This window comes from Dermacentor albipictus, chromosome 4 (genome assembly GCF_038994185.2).
Source record: "Dermacentor albipictus isolate Rhodes 1998 colony chromosome 4, USDA_Dalb.pri_finalv2, whole genome shotgun sequence".
NCBI classification, from domain to species: domain Eukaryota; kingdom Metazoa; phylum Arthropoda; class Arachnida; order Ixodida; family Ixodidae; genus Dermacentor; species Dermacentor albipictus.
In genome coordinates, this window is record NC_091824.1 from 69,854,629 (window position 1) to 69,873,068 (window position 18,440).

General features: G+C 51.3%; 1 protein-coding gene across 8 annotated transcripts in view; it reads right to left on the reverse strand.

The window, feature by feature from the left end:
* Positions 1-17,282, reverse strand: part of LOC135902051 (poly(rC)-binding protein 3-like) — a 458,527-nt gene extending 441,245 nt beyond the window's left edge. For 3 of the 8 annotated variants that reach the window (XM_065431947.1, XM_065431941.1, XM_065431946.1), the window contains exon 1: positions 5,574-5,722. In XM_065431947.1, the coding sequence (XP_065288019.1) occupies positions 5,574-5,589 (16 nt within the window). In that variant the 5' untranslated portion in view covers positions 5,590-5,722. Of the gene's footprint in view, positions 1-5,573; positions 5,724-16,899; positions 17,096-17,163 lie in introns of those variants that run through there. The other 5 variants (XM_065431944.1, XM_065431940.1, XM_065431948.1 and 2 more) reach the window with 4 other exon arrangements.
* Between the last annotated feature and the right edge of the window lie 1,158 nt (positions 17,283-18,440).

Genomic DNA, 18,440 nt, shown 5'->3' on the forward strand with positions numbered 1-18,440 from the left:
CGCCGCGGACTTGTACATATGACCCATTCGAGCTTCTGCCAACCACAGTTCATAGAGGTGCAACCACATCATAACTGCTCTTTCGGAAGTTAGTATGGTGATTCGATGCGCATTGATGCACCCTAAGTGTTAGCATATGTATTAGCCACCTACAAGGAAAAGCGAGAGCCTTACCAGTCTGCGAATACTCCCAAAGTTCCATTTATTTTACTGCCACGGCAGACGCGTCAGCAGTAATATTTTTTTTCTTTAGAGAAGGAAGAAAAACTGCAAAAGTTTCAGATTCCTACGCCACCATGTGTTACACAACGTGCGTCGACGTCATACAAAGTCAGCAAAAACGAACGTCGCGGTGGTTGCACTGCAATAACTGCAACGTCAAGATCGCCAGACTTAAATGAAACGGATGACGTCAAAACAATACGATGAACAGGCATCGGTTCAGCCAGTGCCTGCCTCACTCACAACTTGCCAAGAAGCGACACTTGGCGCCACAACTTGCCAAGCTCGCGGGGTCAAACAAGACTCAACGGCAGCCAAAATGTTACCGCTACTTGCCAAACGCCGACGAACGGAAGCAAATCGTACGGGAAAGACCGCAGAACGAGGAGATACGTACGTCCGGTGGAATTTCAGCTGGCCACAGGCTTCTTCAGAGTTATCAGCCCGCTTTCCATTACACCGTAAAATTCAGCGCACGCGCCCAGCGGAAGAGACGGCGAGTTTTCTTGGCGGGGGCACCAAGAAAACGCGTTTCGTTCTGCTCGGGCCTCCCAACAGCTACACTGTGTGTGCTGCGGTGGCTCGGAATGTCAAATTCGTGCGCACGCATTTGCGCGACACGCTTGTGGACGTCGACCGTTGCCAACGAAGGGGCACGGCGAATCCTTGAGCAGGCGGCAAACGACGCTCTTCCGCACACCGCGCTATACACTCCCGCAGCGACGCCAGCCGCCAAAGCTAGCTGCAGCCGTAAGTGTTTCCTAAGATAAAAAAAAAAAAAATTAACGGAGGTAACTCCGGCGCTAGTGTTGTCTACGCAAGCTACAAGTACAGGTGTTCAGCCAATGTGAGAATTATGGACCGTATAAGCTGAAAGGAGCACCGCGCAACACGATTAAGGGCAAACAAATCAGCCCAGCACGCAATCGTCACGTCAGGGCGCGAGGGGTCGGTTTCAGTGTTCCGCTTCGCAAGCAGAGAGCTACGGCAGGCCCGCCGAACAAGTGCGCCCCGATTGAAAGCTACCAGGAAGTAAAGATTCCCGGCCAATACGCCGAGTCTCGGAGGTCATGCGTTGGCCCGATACTAGACACGTGACCTAAGATATAAGGGAAACGGTTTCACGGAGCGTTCGCTTGCCTGGCTGCGAGACATAACGGTACCGACCAGTTTTTCCTTCCTTCGTGTAGGCTTGTATGTGCCATTTGCCTGAAATTCATGCTTCCGGCTTCAAACGGTTTGGCGACTTTGCAAATCGAGTACTTTCAACAGAATGGCGCGTCACATTAGTCCCGATTCGCAACGATTACGCACGTGTGCAGATACTAAACCACCTTGCCGTATTCTGAAAAACGGGAGCACTTAGAAATCAGGAATGATAAAGCGTATTAATAAACAACGCCACAAGAAAGTATGAAGCCACAAGCCTGAAGGCCAGACAAATATGCTAACCATCCTTCCCACTGCGGCTGAAGGACCGTAGCGCAGGAGTTTCGTGCCGTAAATTTTGCAGGAAACCGCACGCCAGCCGCAGCAGGCGCCTGGCAAGCACCGCGCAGCGTGCCGCCGGGCTCCTCCCGGCACAGCCAAGGTCGGCGGGCCACTGTTTTCCTTCCGTGACCGCAAAACCTCCCGCAAACGGCCCGTCGTCAGCCACGTCTCTTTTTTTTTTTTTTTTTTTTCTTCCTCGACGCCGCCACGGCACGGCCACCACCGCCGCAGCAGCTCGTTAGGTAACACGGAGCTACGCACGGAGGCAGCTCGGGGACGGGAGCGTAATTTAGCGCGCGGAGTTTCCTATAGAGAGATTACCATGGTGCTAACACAGGCGCTGCGATCGTCTCGCTACCATGGTAATTATAGTTAGTGTGCGCATTTGTGACTCCTCGTGCTTGAGGCTTCAAACGTTCTGGCGACATTATATATATAACGCTTCACCTTTAAAGACAATCAATCACTCGTAGCTTTCTAGACGCAGTAAGTCGATTAGTCTGTGCCCAGATCCGTAATCATCGCTAATTATTGCATCTACAGCGAAATGTCTTGTTGAAAAAGACCAATTTACAAGGTGACAAATCCGTTTGAAGGCAGAAGGACAAGGGTTAGGCGAATCCGCCATCATTCTCATGCTGACTGAACCGACATGCTTACGGCTTCCGAAGACACTAGCGCCAGAGTTTGACTCTAGCAATTTTTGCGGGTATTAAACTCTACAGTTTAGTGGAAGACGCTCTGGAGCCCCATAAACACGAGGACGCCATAGAGGTCGCAACACTAATGCTAGCTCGGCGTAAGAGCGAACTGGTATAGCGGCTGGCTTCAGAAACATTTGGACTAGCTGCGGTTCTTCGTTCCCCTCCGGTCAGAATACCATAGCATGATGTCGAAACCCCGACATCGCCTTCACACTGTAAGAACGGCGCAGTCCATGCCAGCAGGCCCCTGTCCTGACCGACGGCGCCCCAAGAGCCCCAGCCGAGCCTGGAACCACCGCTCAGCCCCGAGTCACTTTGTCCTCCACTTATTTCACTGTTGGCTCCGATGCCGGAGTTCCCATACTGCCCCACCCTCCGCGAAGGCGATGATGGCACTGGCCCTCACGGCGGTTTGCAGCGACGACCCCGCTCCCCCGGCGGCGGGCAAACCGTGCAGACTGCTGCACCGAACGAGGATCGGCGGAGCAGGCAATGTCCGAGCCACCAAGATCTTCCAGGAATCCAAAGGCCCTAAATATGGCTGGCTTTCCGGACGTACGCTTCGTGAAGATGCGGCAGACCAGGTGGTGGAGCCTCCGAGTTGTCGAGGTCTTGCAGGAGACAGAAGACACTAAACCATTCCCGGAGGCGCACCTGATGGTCCAGTCTTTTTCCTCGACCTCTCTCTGACGAGTGCACGCAGCAGGTCGTCGGAAGTAGAAGCCGCCCGCTCGCTGCCTTTACACCGCACAGAGACCACACGGCACAGCACCACGCAGTTAACAGGAGTGGAAGGTCGAAGATGATGATCGTCTCTCGAATGGTGCCGCTTCCACTAACGTTGACAACTGACCTCAAGCGCCCATGAGCTACTCGTCGTAGCCGTCGTTAAACTTCTCTTCGGAATCGTCATCATCGTCGTCTTCGCTGCCACTGCCGCCAGCCGGCACCGAGGAACCGCCACCAGAGGCAGAGACCTCGTCCTCCTCGAGCTCGGACGAGGACGACGCGCTGCTCTTGTTCTCGGCTTCGCAACCAGACGAGCGGTTCTTCCGAGCCGTTTTCTTCGACAGCTTGCTTTTGCGTGCCTGCGCGGCTCCCTTAGCGTCAGCGGTCCAGTCGCCCTCGCTAATCCGACGTCTCTGAGTCGTTGGACGTGGCCGTGCCGCCGGGTTTGGAGCACGCGTAGTCTCCGTGTTTCGTCAACGTGTAGCGTTGATGAAGTAACCGCCCCAGCAGGTCCCTTCGCCAAAGGTGGCGCCGGGAGTTTCTGCAGCGCGTAGGAGACCGCTTTGCCCTCGTGTCCCATGCCAGACCCGATGACAGTCACGCACCAGGCCAGGCAGGCGTCGCTACTGGCCGTGGAACGGGCGCCGCCCGCCTTCCCCACTATCATGATCCGTCCCGGATAGCAGCCGGGTCCTCACGTCACGGGCGGCGATACAGGCAATGTGTTAACGGCGCGGTCCCCCAGTCCACGCCAGCAGGCCCCAGCCCTGGCCGGCTGCGCCCAGCCGAGCCTCGGACCACCGCTCCAGCCCTGAGTCACTTTGTCCTCCACTTATTCTACCGTTGGCTCCGATGTCGAAGTTCCCACAGCACCCATCATCGTCCCCATCCTATCTGGGCTCTCTGCAGGACGAATGCCTTTCCCAACTATAAGTACCCGTCCTGCGTGAGCAGACGCCCATCCTGGGCGCGCAAATTTCCCCAATTCCATCCCACCTCATTATCTTCTGCCGTCCTCGACATGCAGTCGCCCTTCCCTCGGCACGTATGGTCACTTTAAAATACAGGTGCGCAAGCACGGACGCAAGGAAGGAGAAGGGCAACACAAAATGACTTTTCCTTCATTCTTGCGTCCAAGTTTGCACGCCTGCGCATCAGTAAAGTGACTCCCTACCAACTTGTACAATTATCAGTTGTTCTTGTTAGTCTAATAGGCCACCGGTTACCTGCTCTATACGCATTGCATGAGCGGCCCAAATCCACTTCGCCCAATTAATTTCAACTGGAATGGTCAGCTACATCCTCTCTAATCCACACAGCGCAGTCTCCCGCCGTCTCTCTGTAAGCGCATCATTGCGCCCGATCCGCCACTGCGCGCACTCGTGCGTACCTGATGACGATGACGTCGGTAACCATGGCACATAACCACCGTGAAGAGTCTACAGAGAATTTAAGCGGCACGTACATAGGCATAACTGAAAGTACAGGGCCACCGTACTACCATATCATACAGAGCCATCGTACTATCATACTAGCTATATCCACTGCAAACACGAATCCCAGATATCTGCCATTACTCCCGACACTAGCGATATACCCGTGAACATCCTATTCTCACGACTCTGACACCACCGACTGCAGCTCTTTCCCATTGGTTTTGTTTGTTCGAAAACTTCTCTGCTGTTTTTTTTAAGTAAGTATCGCTCTTGGCACACTATCATGCTATCGCTTATCAGCTGTATGAGCTATATGAACGGCACAATTTCACTTCCCACTAGTTTCACCCAGAACATCTGCTTGCGCCGCTGCTTCTCCAACACATTCTACCTCCTCTATTCTGACGTTGCGCCTGCCAGCTTTCTTTCCATCACTGCTTGTCCGGTCCTAAGGTGCGCCGAGGAACAAGGCCAAATGGGCTGCCGCATCAAAAGAAAACGATCTCGAGACTCCCTCCTGTAGTATCTCCGGGAGACGCGACTGTAGACGCATTCTGAAGTCGATGCATTCGATGCATTCTGCAAAACCCCTTCCCTTCCTACCAACATGACGACCACGTGAGTGCAAATATGCTAGTTTCTACCTCAATCATACATTATTTAACGTCAATACTTGAGCTTCTAAGTAAGCGTATTTGTTCGGAGGTAGTTACAGGCGCACAACACTGGATCCTGGCAAAACACATTCGTAGACCACATTTCAATGATAACAGGCGGCTTTCACGACTTCTGATTGCCTGCTAAGTACTCTACAACCCATCCTTGTGTTCCGGCTGACGGAGGCCATCTCTAACCTTATTGGCGCTCTGGAATACTGAATGTAACAGAACATGACGTCTGGGGTGATAACAAACAGCTAGCTAAACTCAAGAGTGTTCAACGTCGTACAATACCCTCGCTCTGTACTCGTCAAGGAAAGTGCAGCACGTACCTGCGGCGGAAGGCATCCAGCGCTGCACTCACAACAAAGACGACGAGGAAGGCTCTCGTCAAAACAATGATTCGTCGAAAAAACTCTCCACACGCTCGGACGACGACGTGTCATCACCGATCGCAGACCAAGCACCGCAACGCGATAGTCCGACGCGGCGAACCTGCCGACAGACGCTCTACACACAAGCCGTGCAAAGAACACGCACCACCGGATGCAGACAAGACGCAACGCGAGACGCTCCGTATTTGCGGAGTTATACCGTTACGGGCATATATACGGGCGAGCAAGGAACGCAGTGTGCGTCGGGTCTCTAAAAAACGCCGACTGAGTTTCGCTAGGCAATGCGTTACGCGGAGCAGGACGAGACGGAACGTGCAACTTCCGTCTGCCCGGAAGCGGCGTGCTCGCAGTATAGGCTATATAGAGCACGGGCGTGACATTCGCTACAACATAGGAAACTGTACGGGCGTGACAGTGAGAATTAACAACGAGCACGACCGCACGTAAGAGGCGTGATAACTGCTCAGACGCGAGGCGCGCTGAAATAGCGTTATATCTAGTCATGTTGTGGCGGCGCCACCTTCACAGGTAGATTATTCTTGTGTATGCAAGAGTGCGCACAACTTTAGCTGTCTGTTTCTACGCCGCCCGTTGGCCGCAAGCACGGTAGTTGAGAGCACGCGGTGTCATGAGCTGAATGAAGATTGTCGCGACTGTGACCGCGCGCCATAAGTGGTGACTTATATATGGATGATGATGATGATGACAAAATGTATTTATTAAGGGATGGCGCGAAGACCTATAATGGGGAATAGGAAGAGGAATGGGGAGGCGTATTCAGAGCCGTCCTAGAAGCTGCGCGTCCTTGGCGAAAGCCAAGAGCGAGTCCAGAATGACCCTGTCGGACTTATATATGGAAAAGTGGCCGGTCCGTACCGAAGTGGAGAACTTCGCTCTGCTGGGCTTCACACCGAGAAGGGAAATGTTGCATTGCGGTGTCGCATGCGTTGGTGCACCCACATATGCTCCCGTACGGTAACAACCAGCGTGTGTATTGATATCATTTGCAGAGAGGAGCACGCAATTCCAAAAGGCGAGCAGCTATTAGCCTTTCACTGTTTTGCTGTCCTGAATGTGTATTGAATATAAAAGAAAAGCGATACTCAGTACAGAAGGCCGCAATACTTCAAGATGGATTTTACCTTTCAGTGCATACGCGCACTGCTTCGGTAAGATTGTAGTTCTTTAATTTTTTGATTTTCTTCATTTAAGAGGTGTCCTTTACTACCACGTGTGCTGATTCCATAACTTACAATTGCACTACAGCTACGAAACGTGACAGTATTGTAACGGTGAAGAGATTAAGGGAGAAAGAGATGAGGACAACAGCCTCAGCTGTGAGAACGAAGACTGCTAGGGTCCACTCGATCGTGCATCGGTAAAGATGAGCTAAGTTGCATTCTAAAATGGAATCGTGAGATCGACCCAGCAAGTTTCGGGAACGTTTACTGCGACAAAACGAGCCAAACTGACCGGAGAAAATACTTCGAAATCGGCGACGTTACGCTGACACAATAGCGCTGAGGTTTCCTCAGGTAATAATCAAGTTTTTTTTTTTTTTCCTTGCCAGGACGAATGAAAACGAGTTTCGGAAGAGTTCGGTAGAATACTGGTTTGGCGTCACCCCACTTTTCTTTCTTTTTTTTTTAATAAGCGCGCGCGTTTGCAGCGCAGCTCCATACCGCAACCAAGTTAATTTTCCTACTTTCGAGGAAAGACGGGAGCCCGCTTCGATCCTCTCTGAATCGAACACAACGGCGAGTCCAATGCGCCCGGCACAACCGTGCACGGACATATCGCGCACTTCCCGTTCGAGGCAGTTCAGCTGGCCCCGCACACACACGCGTGACACGCCCCGACGCTCGCGTGCGGCGGTAATAATAGAAATAAAAACCGGGCGGCAGCAGGCAGGCCGGCAGACAGACAGGCATGGAGCCAAGCAGAAGCCGCGGACGGAGGCGAGCGCGGGAGAGACGCACGGCCTGTTGAAACGCGCTGCCTGCGCCGCTAGCGTAGTCGTCGTCGGCGGCGGGGTCGTGCGCTGTGCGCAGCTGCTGCCGCAGCTGGGGCCGATCAACCCGAACGAGCGCGGCGAGCGACCGCGCGCCAGCGCAAGGTGGAAAACAGGCGCCGCCCTTCGTCCCGCGTCGACGAAAAGGGCACGACGGGCTGCGGCGAAGAAATAACACGAACCCCGAGCTTGAGGCATCGCGAAGGGGCGGAAGGCAGCAAGTGAGGGGGGTTGGAAGAAGGAGGGGGGGGGGTGCTGTTGACGTAAAAATGTTTCACTCCCGCTGTCGGTCGCAACATTCGTCGCAGTCGCACGAACGAAGCTTCCACGCGCAATAGTAACGAAAAAAAAAAAAAACCTCCCTGCGTGTCAGGGATCGACGTCCCGAAACTGCCCACTAAATTACATAAGGGACGTCGTAATGGAAAGATGCAGACTCAATTTTACCACCTGAAGTTACTTTAACATGCACATAAATCTAAGTACACGAGTAATTATTATGATTATTATTATTGTTTGCAACTTTCCGCCAATCTCGTTTTCCGCAGCAGCACGTCATAACCAATGAGCCACGACGTAATCACGGGGCAATCAATCAATCAATCAGTCAATCAATAAATCATTTTCCAGGAAGTTTGCTCCGGTTTATTTCTAGTCTCAATACGCGCCGAAACTATCTTTCATTTAACGTAAAGTAAGAACTGCACCACGCTTTATACGCCCGCGCCTGTCCATACTTCATGCTTGAACAACCCGGCCGGGCCACAAATCACCGCCGCCACCCACGCCCTCTGGCAAACAGTCAACTTTCGCGGTTGCCCAGGTGCGACGCGCAATGCGCGCTCTACACCACGTAACCTGCGCGTGGTGTGTCGCAACGCATTACGTAAGTCGTCCGAGGAAAGTGTAGCCCCCCACCCACCCACCGCCTCTCATCCCTTTTGGATAACGAGAATAAACACTTCCGCTTTCGGGGCGTTGGTTCTGCTTCGTGGCGGCGCGACATCGGAACATCGCCGAGGATCGCACGCCGACGGTACACGTTTCCTGCACCGCGCCGCGCCGTCCCCATCGTTCGATACGAGCTTGCACGGCCGCGCCTCTCGAAACGCCCTTAGGTGGGGTCGGTAAATGCCCGGGTTCTGTATACACACACGCGCACACATTCCAAGCTTATCGCTGACACTGTAATACCAAAGTAGCGCCGCACTCTTGAAAGGATCGCTGAAGGAAGATATGTATTTCAAGTACTCGCAGAGCCAATGCCTACAATCTCGAAATAGCAGGAGGACGACCTTTATACCGAGTGTAGAGACTTGGGTATGTCAGCAAAACGCCGTAAAAGTGAAGGCCAGCTGGCGGCGCCATATACCAATTCCCGAAACGTGCCACTGTAACGTCACCCACTGCGGTAAGCGCAGCAACATAAGTCACGTCAGGCTATCACATCTGCCGGAATTTTGGCGCAACAACATTCAGGAAGGGACAGTTGACCTTCTTGATACGCGAATTTCGCGGCTAGGAAGCTGTATCTCGCCAAACGAAAAGCAAGAACAGGCTGCCAGTTGCCGTAGGAGTTCGCCTGTAAAACGGGAATGCCCGCAAGGAAAGCTTTACTTTTTCTGTTTACTGCGCCATTCCACCGTTTCCCCTTGCATAGATAGGTCAGCGGACTATGACCTTTGAAATTAAGGCTTTACCGTCCGTCCACTTGGCACGCAAGCTCTCTTTGAGTGGAACACCCCAAATATAAGGCGCACCAGGTTGCACGAACTGAATGCTTCGGTCCAACTCCGACCTCCACCCGGGCTTCACCGACGTGAGGCATCGCTTCTATACCGGCTGTAGTTGGGAGTGGCTTTCATGAAGGCGTACACTACTTTGATTGGAATGACCGACAGTGCTGCATGCGACGTCTGCGGCGTGGAAGAGAACATCGAACATTTATTGTGCCACTGTCGTCGATTTCAGTCGGAAAGGCAAACATTATCTATCGCATTGTGACGAATGGACGATCGGCCGTTGCTTGAGCAGATGCTACTTGAAGACCGTCCCCATCGCTCGTCGGCCAACAAAGCTATGAAGGCACTTTTGTCTTTCTTGAGGGCGACTCGCCTATGTGATTTTATAAATAAATAAACAAATAAATAAATAAAATAAATGTGAACGCCGTTGACTCGCTCAGGCCCTCCGCGTGCGTGCGCGAGCTCACCGCGGCGCGGTTTTCCCCCCCCCCCCTCCCCTCCCTCTCTATCTTATCTTTCTATTCCCTCTTTCCCGTCCCCCAGAGTAGGGTAGCCAACCAGAAGCGTCTCTGTTGACATCCCTGCCTTCTCTATTTCCAGGTTGCGAACAGGAGCGCCATGAACTGAAACGTTCCAAGACAAACTGGTGCGAAACGGTTCAGTTTTTTCCCGTCACACGTCTTCCCATGGCGTCATTTTGTTCCCATAGTAGGGACTGATTTAAATAGCACGGGTATTACTTCACTAAAGCGGAACGGGATCCCTGTTGTAGACTTAATTAGTGCTAGAATGTAAATACCGCGCTTTCCGCGCATCCCTTGCAGTCTGTGAATAATTGGCACTTGTGTCACAATGCACATCCGGTCCTGGCGTCAAACGAAGTCCAGTACGGGAAGACTATTCCGAATATTATGATTATATGCCGAAACTACAGAATATCGAGCGCGTGAATAAACTACCCTTTACAGCCGTGCAATGCCGTGATTTACGCTGCGTTAGGCAGGGATTCAAAAGCACATAAGGCGAACAACCAACCTCGAATACGCCCGCGGTGTTTCGCCTGTCGCTTGTTCCATCGACGCACCTTCTCTTGACTGCAGGCTTCGACAGCCGGCGACTACAGCAGAACGTCATTCCCCTTCCCCTCCACCCCTAAACCTCGGCATCATCTAAACTACACAACAGGGACTCAAAGATCCGTTCTTTCTTAACGGGACCGACAAACGCATAGGAACGTGTCACATGTTGCCGGACATGAGAAGACTATGATCTATAGTGATAGAATCGAGCATGCTGTTGGCGACTCAAGTAGGAAATATCATTTGAAACTGACGCAGAAAGTCGCAAAAAAAAATAAAGGAATAAAGAAAACGCGAACCGGCGATGAAACCTTGGTACCGTGGACGTAATCAATGAGATCACTGCATGCGAGTCGGCTGTTATCAATTGCCGCATACTTAATGTTCAAATTCGCAGCCTTCGTAATGCGCACGCGTTCGCGCTCTATTCTATGCGCATTACGAGGAAGAGCGCATGCCAACGAGAGGCGCTGCCTCCGCGGCCACGAGTGCAGCATTCTGTGGTGCAGCGGCCGAGCTGTGGCGTCCCTCACTGCGTGGCGGCGAGCACGAGTGCCTTCTTTGTAAGCGGGCCGCGAGCTTGCAAGCGAGCGACTACCCCAGTTACGCCAGCGCCTCCTGGATAGCAGAAGGCCTGTTCACTCCGATTCTTCACGTCGTGCTATTAGACCGACTGCCATAGAATCTAATCTAATGGGGATGCTCCCGAGTAGGCAACATTTTTGACGTCAACGCTTTCGTCACGCCAGCCTTGGCAATGAAAATTCTGGGCCAGTAGCATGACGTAAGGAACAGGCCCTGTGCTATCTATGTGGTACTGGTTATGCGGTATGCCTGTGAGATAATGCCACTGACTAATCGTGCCGTAGGTGTGTACCAGCACTTCAGAAAAGTCGCACGGCGCCATAAACGAAAAGGCGCAGGCGGTGGCGGTTTATGCTGCGCCGGGCCGCACCAACTTGCTGCACCAACTTGCTCACTGCACCGCGACAGGGTTGCCTTGCATTGTAACCGGTGCAATCGAATTTTCTTTTTCATTTTTACTTTTTATCATGGTGATCTTGCTTTGATGCCAAGAAACGCAAGCGCACAGCATACGTAGAGAAATATGTTGCCCACAACTGCTAATCTGAGACAACAGCAAATTGAGTTCTGCACACCGACCGTAAGACGCAAATGGGAAGACTGTGCAAGACGTCTGAAATGGTTTCACGGATGTTTTCACGATAGTTGTGAATGAGGGCGTTACCAGGGCTGTCCTCCCTGTCGTTCTTCAGCCGTAAAAGCCCGGATTCGGTGTTCCCCGTAAAGGACGCAACGTAGAGGTTACGTCTCTGAGCAACAAAATATGGATGCAGCACACCACCACGGTATAATAAACTGCACAAAAAAGATGAAATAATATGTCGCCTGAAAGTCTCTACTCATAAAGTGACACTAACCTAGATTTTAGGATCATTGACCTAATTGAACTGTGTTAGAAGGCAAATTTAGAGCGTTCCTTCCCGCCCCCCTCTTTTTTTATTTCTTTCTTACGCCCTGTAAAAAAACTTTCTCGTTTTTAACCCAGGCCATAAAAAGCAGGGAGAGGTTAGGCGAGAGAGACAAAGCTCGAAATGCACCATTGTAAGGTTTCCTTTTTTTTTTATTTTTTCCTCCTCTCACATGACGAGGGCTCGAAAAGACTACTACGAGACGAATTCATGAAAACTAGAAAACCGTGGTTCGCACGCGACAACAAGCAAGCAAGCGCGGTTTTCCAAGTGGTAGCACCGAGATAATCGTCTTTTCAATAGCTCTATTTACACACCATTCATAGTGACGACGCCCGAGTGAGACCACGTCAACATCATTTGCGACAGGCTCCAAGGATGAGATCAGAGAATTATTACGCACGACGGAAAGGACGCGAGTCAGCGCAGCCTCAGTTTTGCCCTGAATCCCGAAATTCCAAGTCGAATTTTACGACGGAACGACACTCAACCGAGAGTTCCACAACGGACATTATATTTAACCAGTTGGTAAATAACCACAGGGAAACCAAAGAAGTACCATTAACTCAGTTAATCATTGCATTCTTTCGAAAGAATTTTCATTCATGTGATGGGAAACGGTGATTCCTTTAAAACGTTAGAGACACTAAGCAGAAAAAGGTATTTTGAGCTGTATTACTAAGCCACCCTTATCGTGATACGAGGTTTGCCAAGCGAAAGAAAGAGCTGTGGAGACGACGCCTTGCAGTTTCCGCCCTAGCTTGCTATGACGTCATGCATTTTCTCGGCAGGCGCTCAGGCCTACTTTATTTATCGGTAAAAATGGCCTACGGTGTGTTATAGAAGAGTAAATGACCGAACTTAGCAAGTCTTCGTAACATTTGCCTAGCCGCAGCGGCCAAAATCAGAAAGTTCACATTGATACCCATGACGTCACACCAACGGACAGGCGTTGCCGTTTGGGCGCAAAAATTCAAAATGAAAAGCGAAATATACTTTAGATGTGCAGTTTATCTTCTAATAATCAACCTGCTACCACGAATTCAATAAAGCAGTTTTGAAAGTATACTTCATAGGTATGAACTGATTTGCTGCTTCTCTACTGGACTTTTAAGGCTAAATTTTCCTGCGTTGGATTTCGCGCCAAAACTTCGGAGGCGGCCCGTCAGTGTGACGTAACGAATTTCAAGGCATTTTCTAGCATCTTGGCCTATTGGGGAGCACGCAAGCTTGAGGGAAGTTGCTAGGCTGAGTATTTCGTCACTTTAAATGCCACTGTAGTCCGAGAAACCTGAGCACAGTAGACGCTGTGAAAAATTAATGACATCACGGCGGGATGGCGCAGGAACTGCTTTGCAGTGTCGCCAGATGTTGAACTTTTATTGTGTTTTTTCTCGCTAACTATCGTTATTCGTGTTGACATAGGCACTTCTATGTTCATTTATCTATTACTTTCACCACACTGCGCGTTACGTTAAGTTTCCTTCGTCCTGGTCTATTCTATCTTTCAGCGCCTTTTCCTCCACCCGCGGCCAATTGCCGTTCAGGTCTCTGTAGATGCAGCTAGGCAGTTAGTGCGGTAGGCAGGAATTTTCCATACTATCCTCTATTTTATTCGAAATAAACGACCATTTGCTACGATTGTGGCTCACACCGACTCGTAAAATTAAATTACGGGGTTTTACGTGAGAAAACCACGATCCGATTATGAGGCAGGCCACACTGGGGCACTCCGGAAGTTTGGACCATCTGGGGTTCTTTAGCGTGCACCTAAATCCAAGTACACGGGTGCTTTCGCATTCCACCCCCACCGATATGCGGCCACCGTGGCTGGGATGCACACCGACTCCTCTCAGAGCGAAAGTGCCCCCTTTGTTATCGCAGAAGAGTAACTTCCTAACGCAGGTGAATATCCCTCCTTCGCATTGAGTGAGCAGCAAAGCGTTCAAACTCCACAACGTATGGCAAAATAAGTCGCACGTCCACGCCCCCATTTCCCCTGATCGCTACACTTCGGTCGCGGCGACTCTACGTGCCACCTTCATCTATATAAACCGCGCGTCAGGCGCTTTCGCAGAAGCAGGCCCCGTAGACAGGCCCGTTCGTAGCGCATCACCCACGGTGACGGCGCCCGTCTCGGCGCAACCATTATCGCGTTTACGATCGGCAGCCCCAGCGACTGCACCAAGATTGTCACTTTTGGCTCCCGGCCCTATCGCAGGGACGACAGGTCAGCGGCTCTGAGGCACGCCCAGGCTTCTTCCATCGTTTTACAGGGTTGCAAAGCGCGCAGTCAACCTTCCGGCGAAAGAAAGACAAACCGCGAGACTTCGCGCCTCCCTGCTCGGGCGCGTTTCAAGAGTTCCTTCCTTGTGACGGATACGAGACACGGAGTCGTTTGTGACGGGTACGGACAGGTGAACGAAATTGTACGCGAGACTGTGGCCCTCGGAAGCTGCTTTTTCGCCACTCGCGCCAATTGGGTTACACAACCAACAAACACTACTATAACCCCACAACACGGTGTGTGCTATTTGGAAAGACATTAACGGCGCTTTAGAAGTGCTCAAATTCAAAGGCAAGCGCGTCTGCGCTTACTGAACGGCTATTCTGTGCTTCTCCACTCGCTGGCACACAGATCACTTGCCCAACTAGTGTGTTAAGGGACCGTACTTCTAGCCATACGGTATGGACAAAACGAAATGCCGTTCCATACACTAAGTCGGGATGGAACATCGCATTTGTGTAATCCAGCGTATGACGTTCTCGTGCTACTTTCCTCCGGCTCACGTTATAACCTAAGCCCGTTGCATGTTAACTCTCGTGGGTTTGTCCTGTTTAGGAAATATGCATGAAATATGCAGTGCTAATGTATGAAATCAACCTCTTTTCAATATTATAGCAACCCCAACGCAAAACCCCATTCAAAGCATAACGCACGCCTTTGCAGAAAGCAAGGCACGAAATATTCAACAGAATATAAGAAAGTACACAAATACGTGGAGAACGCATATGTGCCGAAGCTGAAATTACACGGCAAATATATTTACAGTAATGACTGAACGGTAACAATGACTCTGCCAGAGCTGTTCGCGATGGTTTAGGATGGACAGGGCTGACCTTACTGCCATGACAGACTTAAGTAGTAGCACTTCCTCGTGCAAGAGAACTACGGTTTAAACGTGCATGCAATACCGACGACTACCAAAATAAGTATCTAACGAAAGTGCTATGTCATCTAGCTCACGTCTAAAACACCGCAGTACGCGTACTACTGCCTTCAAAAGCAACACATCAATGACGCGGGTGCGATTTACGTAAACGGACAACAGAGTCGTGAAAATTCTCTCGCGCTTAACCGCCAGACCTACCCATCATGTGTCGCCGTATGTGCAGTGTTGAATAATGACAGTGCAACACGCAAGGTACCTCAGAAGAAAAGAAAGTGTTACACAAACACACCCAGAATTTATTGGAAACCATTAGGTCGCTTACACGAACAGAATTTATCATGCTGCATTCGCGACATTGAGAATCAAACACTGCAAGCCACGGAAGACAATGAAAACAAGATCAATGCGGCACCAAGCTTCGCGCGCGTCAGGCAATGCTCCTTATCTCGTTAATTAATCAATTACGATTTCCATAATGCTCCATGTATTCGCGAGCGGCACGTGACATATTAGCCACGTGCCACGCATAAATATTACAATTCGTGGTAACGCACGTTCTCTTATGCTTTTCTTGAAAAGGCCCAAGCACGACATTAATAAACAAGGCTTCGCGGGCATCACACTAACACAATGAAGATGCACATCATGCACATGCAGCTTAATAATAAACGCAGGCACACTACGGCTGTACAACAAAACAGTGGGATACCAGAATAAAATAACGTTCACAGCATCAAACTCAACGATATAAAAGGAACAACATAATATAACAACGTGACTGAATGTCGTGCTCGCTCGGCACGCAGCAGCCGCACCGCCGGCAAACAACGCCCTTTCCGTGCGAACGCACGCTTGCAACGGCTCGCGCTTATGCAGCGCGCACACAAGCGGCTGCCCGGACGAGTTGTTACGAAAACAGAAAAGGCGCTGCGTGCACAGGTCGGTGCGAGTGCTCGGTGCAGAGTCGGCGGGATTCGTGCCCCGTGCGCTGTCCAGTCTCTAGGTGTGTGTGTGCACCCTGGAGACAGACCAGGTGAGAAGCAACTCCCGCAAAACAAAAGCCGCGCCGGCGCGGCCATTTGTGTAGCCAGCCCTCCTCCACAGTCTCTCCTCCTCCCTTCCATCCTCCTCCCTCGCCCGGAGAGCCGACAGCGCGCATGCGCGGCGGCGGAGCAGATTCGTCGGCGCGCCTTCAGGGAAGTCGTCGGCGGGGGGACGCCGGAGAGGCCTAATCCGACGTCGCGGCCAGGCTTATCCACGTCACGGCGGCGGCTGGGCCGCGGCTCTTTTCGGCACAAACTTCGCTCGGCAGATATAACGAAACTGCTTAGCGCGCAGCGCTGGTGGGAGGGGGGGTTGGTCAAGAGATGGGAGCGAAAAAAAAAATAAAAATAAAAGCCACACGAGAACCGGCGCTTCCGCTCGTCGGCTTTCGGGGAGGGTGGAGGACGGGGGGAGGGGAGAGACACGGGAGATAGTGCTCGCAGAGAAAAATCAAGGTGAGGCGACAAACACAATTATGCGCAGAGAGAGGCAAGAGAAGAAGCGAGCCAAACGACAGCGGGTACACACGCACAGGCACGATCGGCAAAGCAGAAGAGGGGTTTTCAGAGAAACAAAGTCACCGGAAGGGAAAATACGCAGCCAAGTAGCCGGCGTACTGAAGAGAGATCGGCATACGTGAGTGAGACAGAAATCAAGAAAGCGTCAACCGAAAGGGAAACAACGAACCAAGACGTGGTCATGGAAACTCGGGACATACCTTGGTTACGGTCAAGAAGGGCTATGTGGGAATGGCAGGACCAGGGAAACTAACAGGGAGAGCAGGGGTATCAAACAAGAAAGGACAGGAGGTGATGGTGAGCGTCGACCTGCACGCTAAGCGTCGGAGTGCATCAGTCGGCATCCGCCGCTCGGCCGGCGGACTGGAGAGAGAAAATAGTGCGCACCGTGCGCCACTGCAAAAGGCGTCAGTTGGTCAGAACAAAAAAGTAAGAAATGTAAACAAGATATGTAAATAACTTACAAGATGAATGGTTGCTTAATTTTGTTGATTAAAGCATAAATATTGCCTCTGCGCCGCAAGGCAGCATTGTATCCTTGCGCTGCGTCCGGGTGCGTGCGGAAGACCCAATTGCGCCCTCGTGGCCGTTTTGGGAAGCTTCTCCTTCGGGAAATTATGCTGCGGCGCGCGCTTGCCGCTTGTTTCGTTTTTGAAGCAGCCGGTGCAGCTCCTCGCCGCGCGCTGGTCGCGTGGGAGGTGGTGCCGCGCGCTCCGCGTGAAATTTAACGTCGTGCAGGTGCGCGCGTGGAATACCATGAAAAGGTGTGAATGAACCCGGAACACCGAGTATTTGCATTTGACAGGCTCAAAAAGTGCCGGGAGCAGCACCGAAAAGTGTCAAAGTTGTTCTGGCGTTGTTCAACTTAAGTGTTTGAACGCTTCGAACCATCGTTTGAGTTTAATTTACAAGTGTTTCTCTATTTACTGAGCAAAGAGCGATATGTTATGGCTGCAAAGCGCATGTTTCTGTGCTTGCCGGTTCACAGGGGAGGAAACTTTTCACAAATGCTCATTATTCCTTCGTTGGAAAAAAAATTAAGAAAGAAAACAATTGGAAGTTTGCGCCTTCTGCGCGTCAAATTTCTCCGTTTTGCCAAGTCTGCGCATCTCAATATTGCAATCATTCAGTAATATGGATGTAAATATCGGTGCACGCGCAAAAAAATATTTTAAAAAATGGGGGGCACGGAAGACAGAAGTCCTGCCCGTGTATCCGAGTGGCGCGCGATTCTGAACTGCGCCCTCATGACTTATTCTTGCGTCGTAAAGGGTTGACTCATTCATTAGACGGTGGTTTACGTCACAAACCAAAACCTGGGCTACCTGAGCGGAGGGCTGGTTGAATTTCGTCCCCCTGTGCACATTTAGTGAGTGAGTGATTTATTCTAACGGCATTGGAAATGTTGGCATCTGTTGCGTAGCGGACTAAAGCTCGCTGCACGAGCGTGTACGTTCCCCTCCTTCTCCGACCTCCCTCACTAACTCGTAAATCTGAAGCGGAGCCCGCGGCAACCACCCTCGCGACTTCTCGCTCTAAAGAATTGTAAAGGCATAACAGAATGGTGCGAACGAGTAATCATATATGGCGTGCCTCACATACGGCGACACATGGTGGGCAGTTCTGGCGGTTAAGCGCAAGAGAATTTTCACGACTATGTTGTCCGTTTACGTAAATCGCAGCCGCGTCATTGATGCGTTGCTTTTGAAGGCAGTATCCGTACTGCGGTGTTTTAGACGTG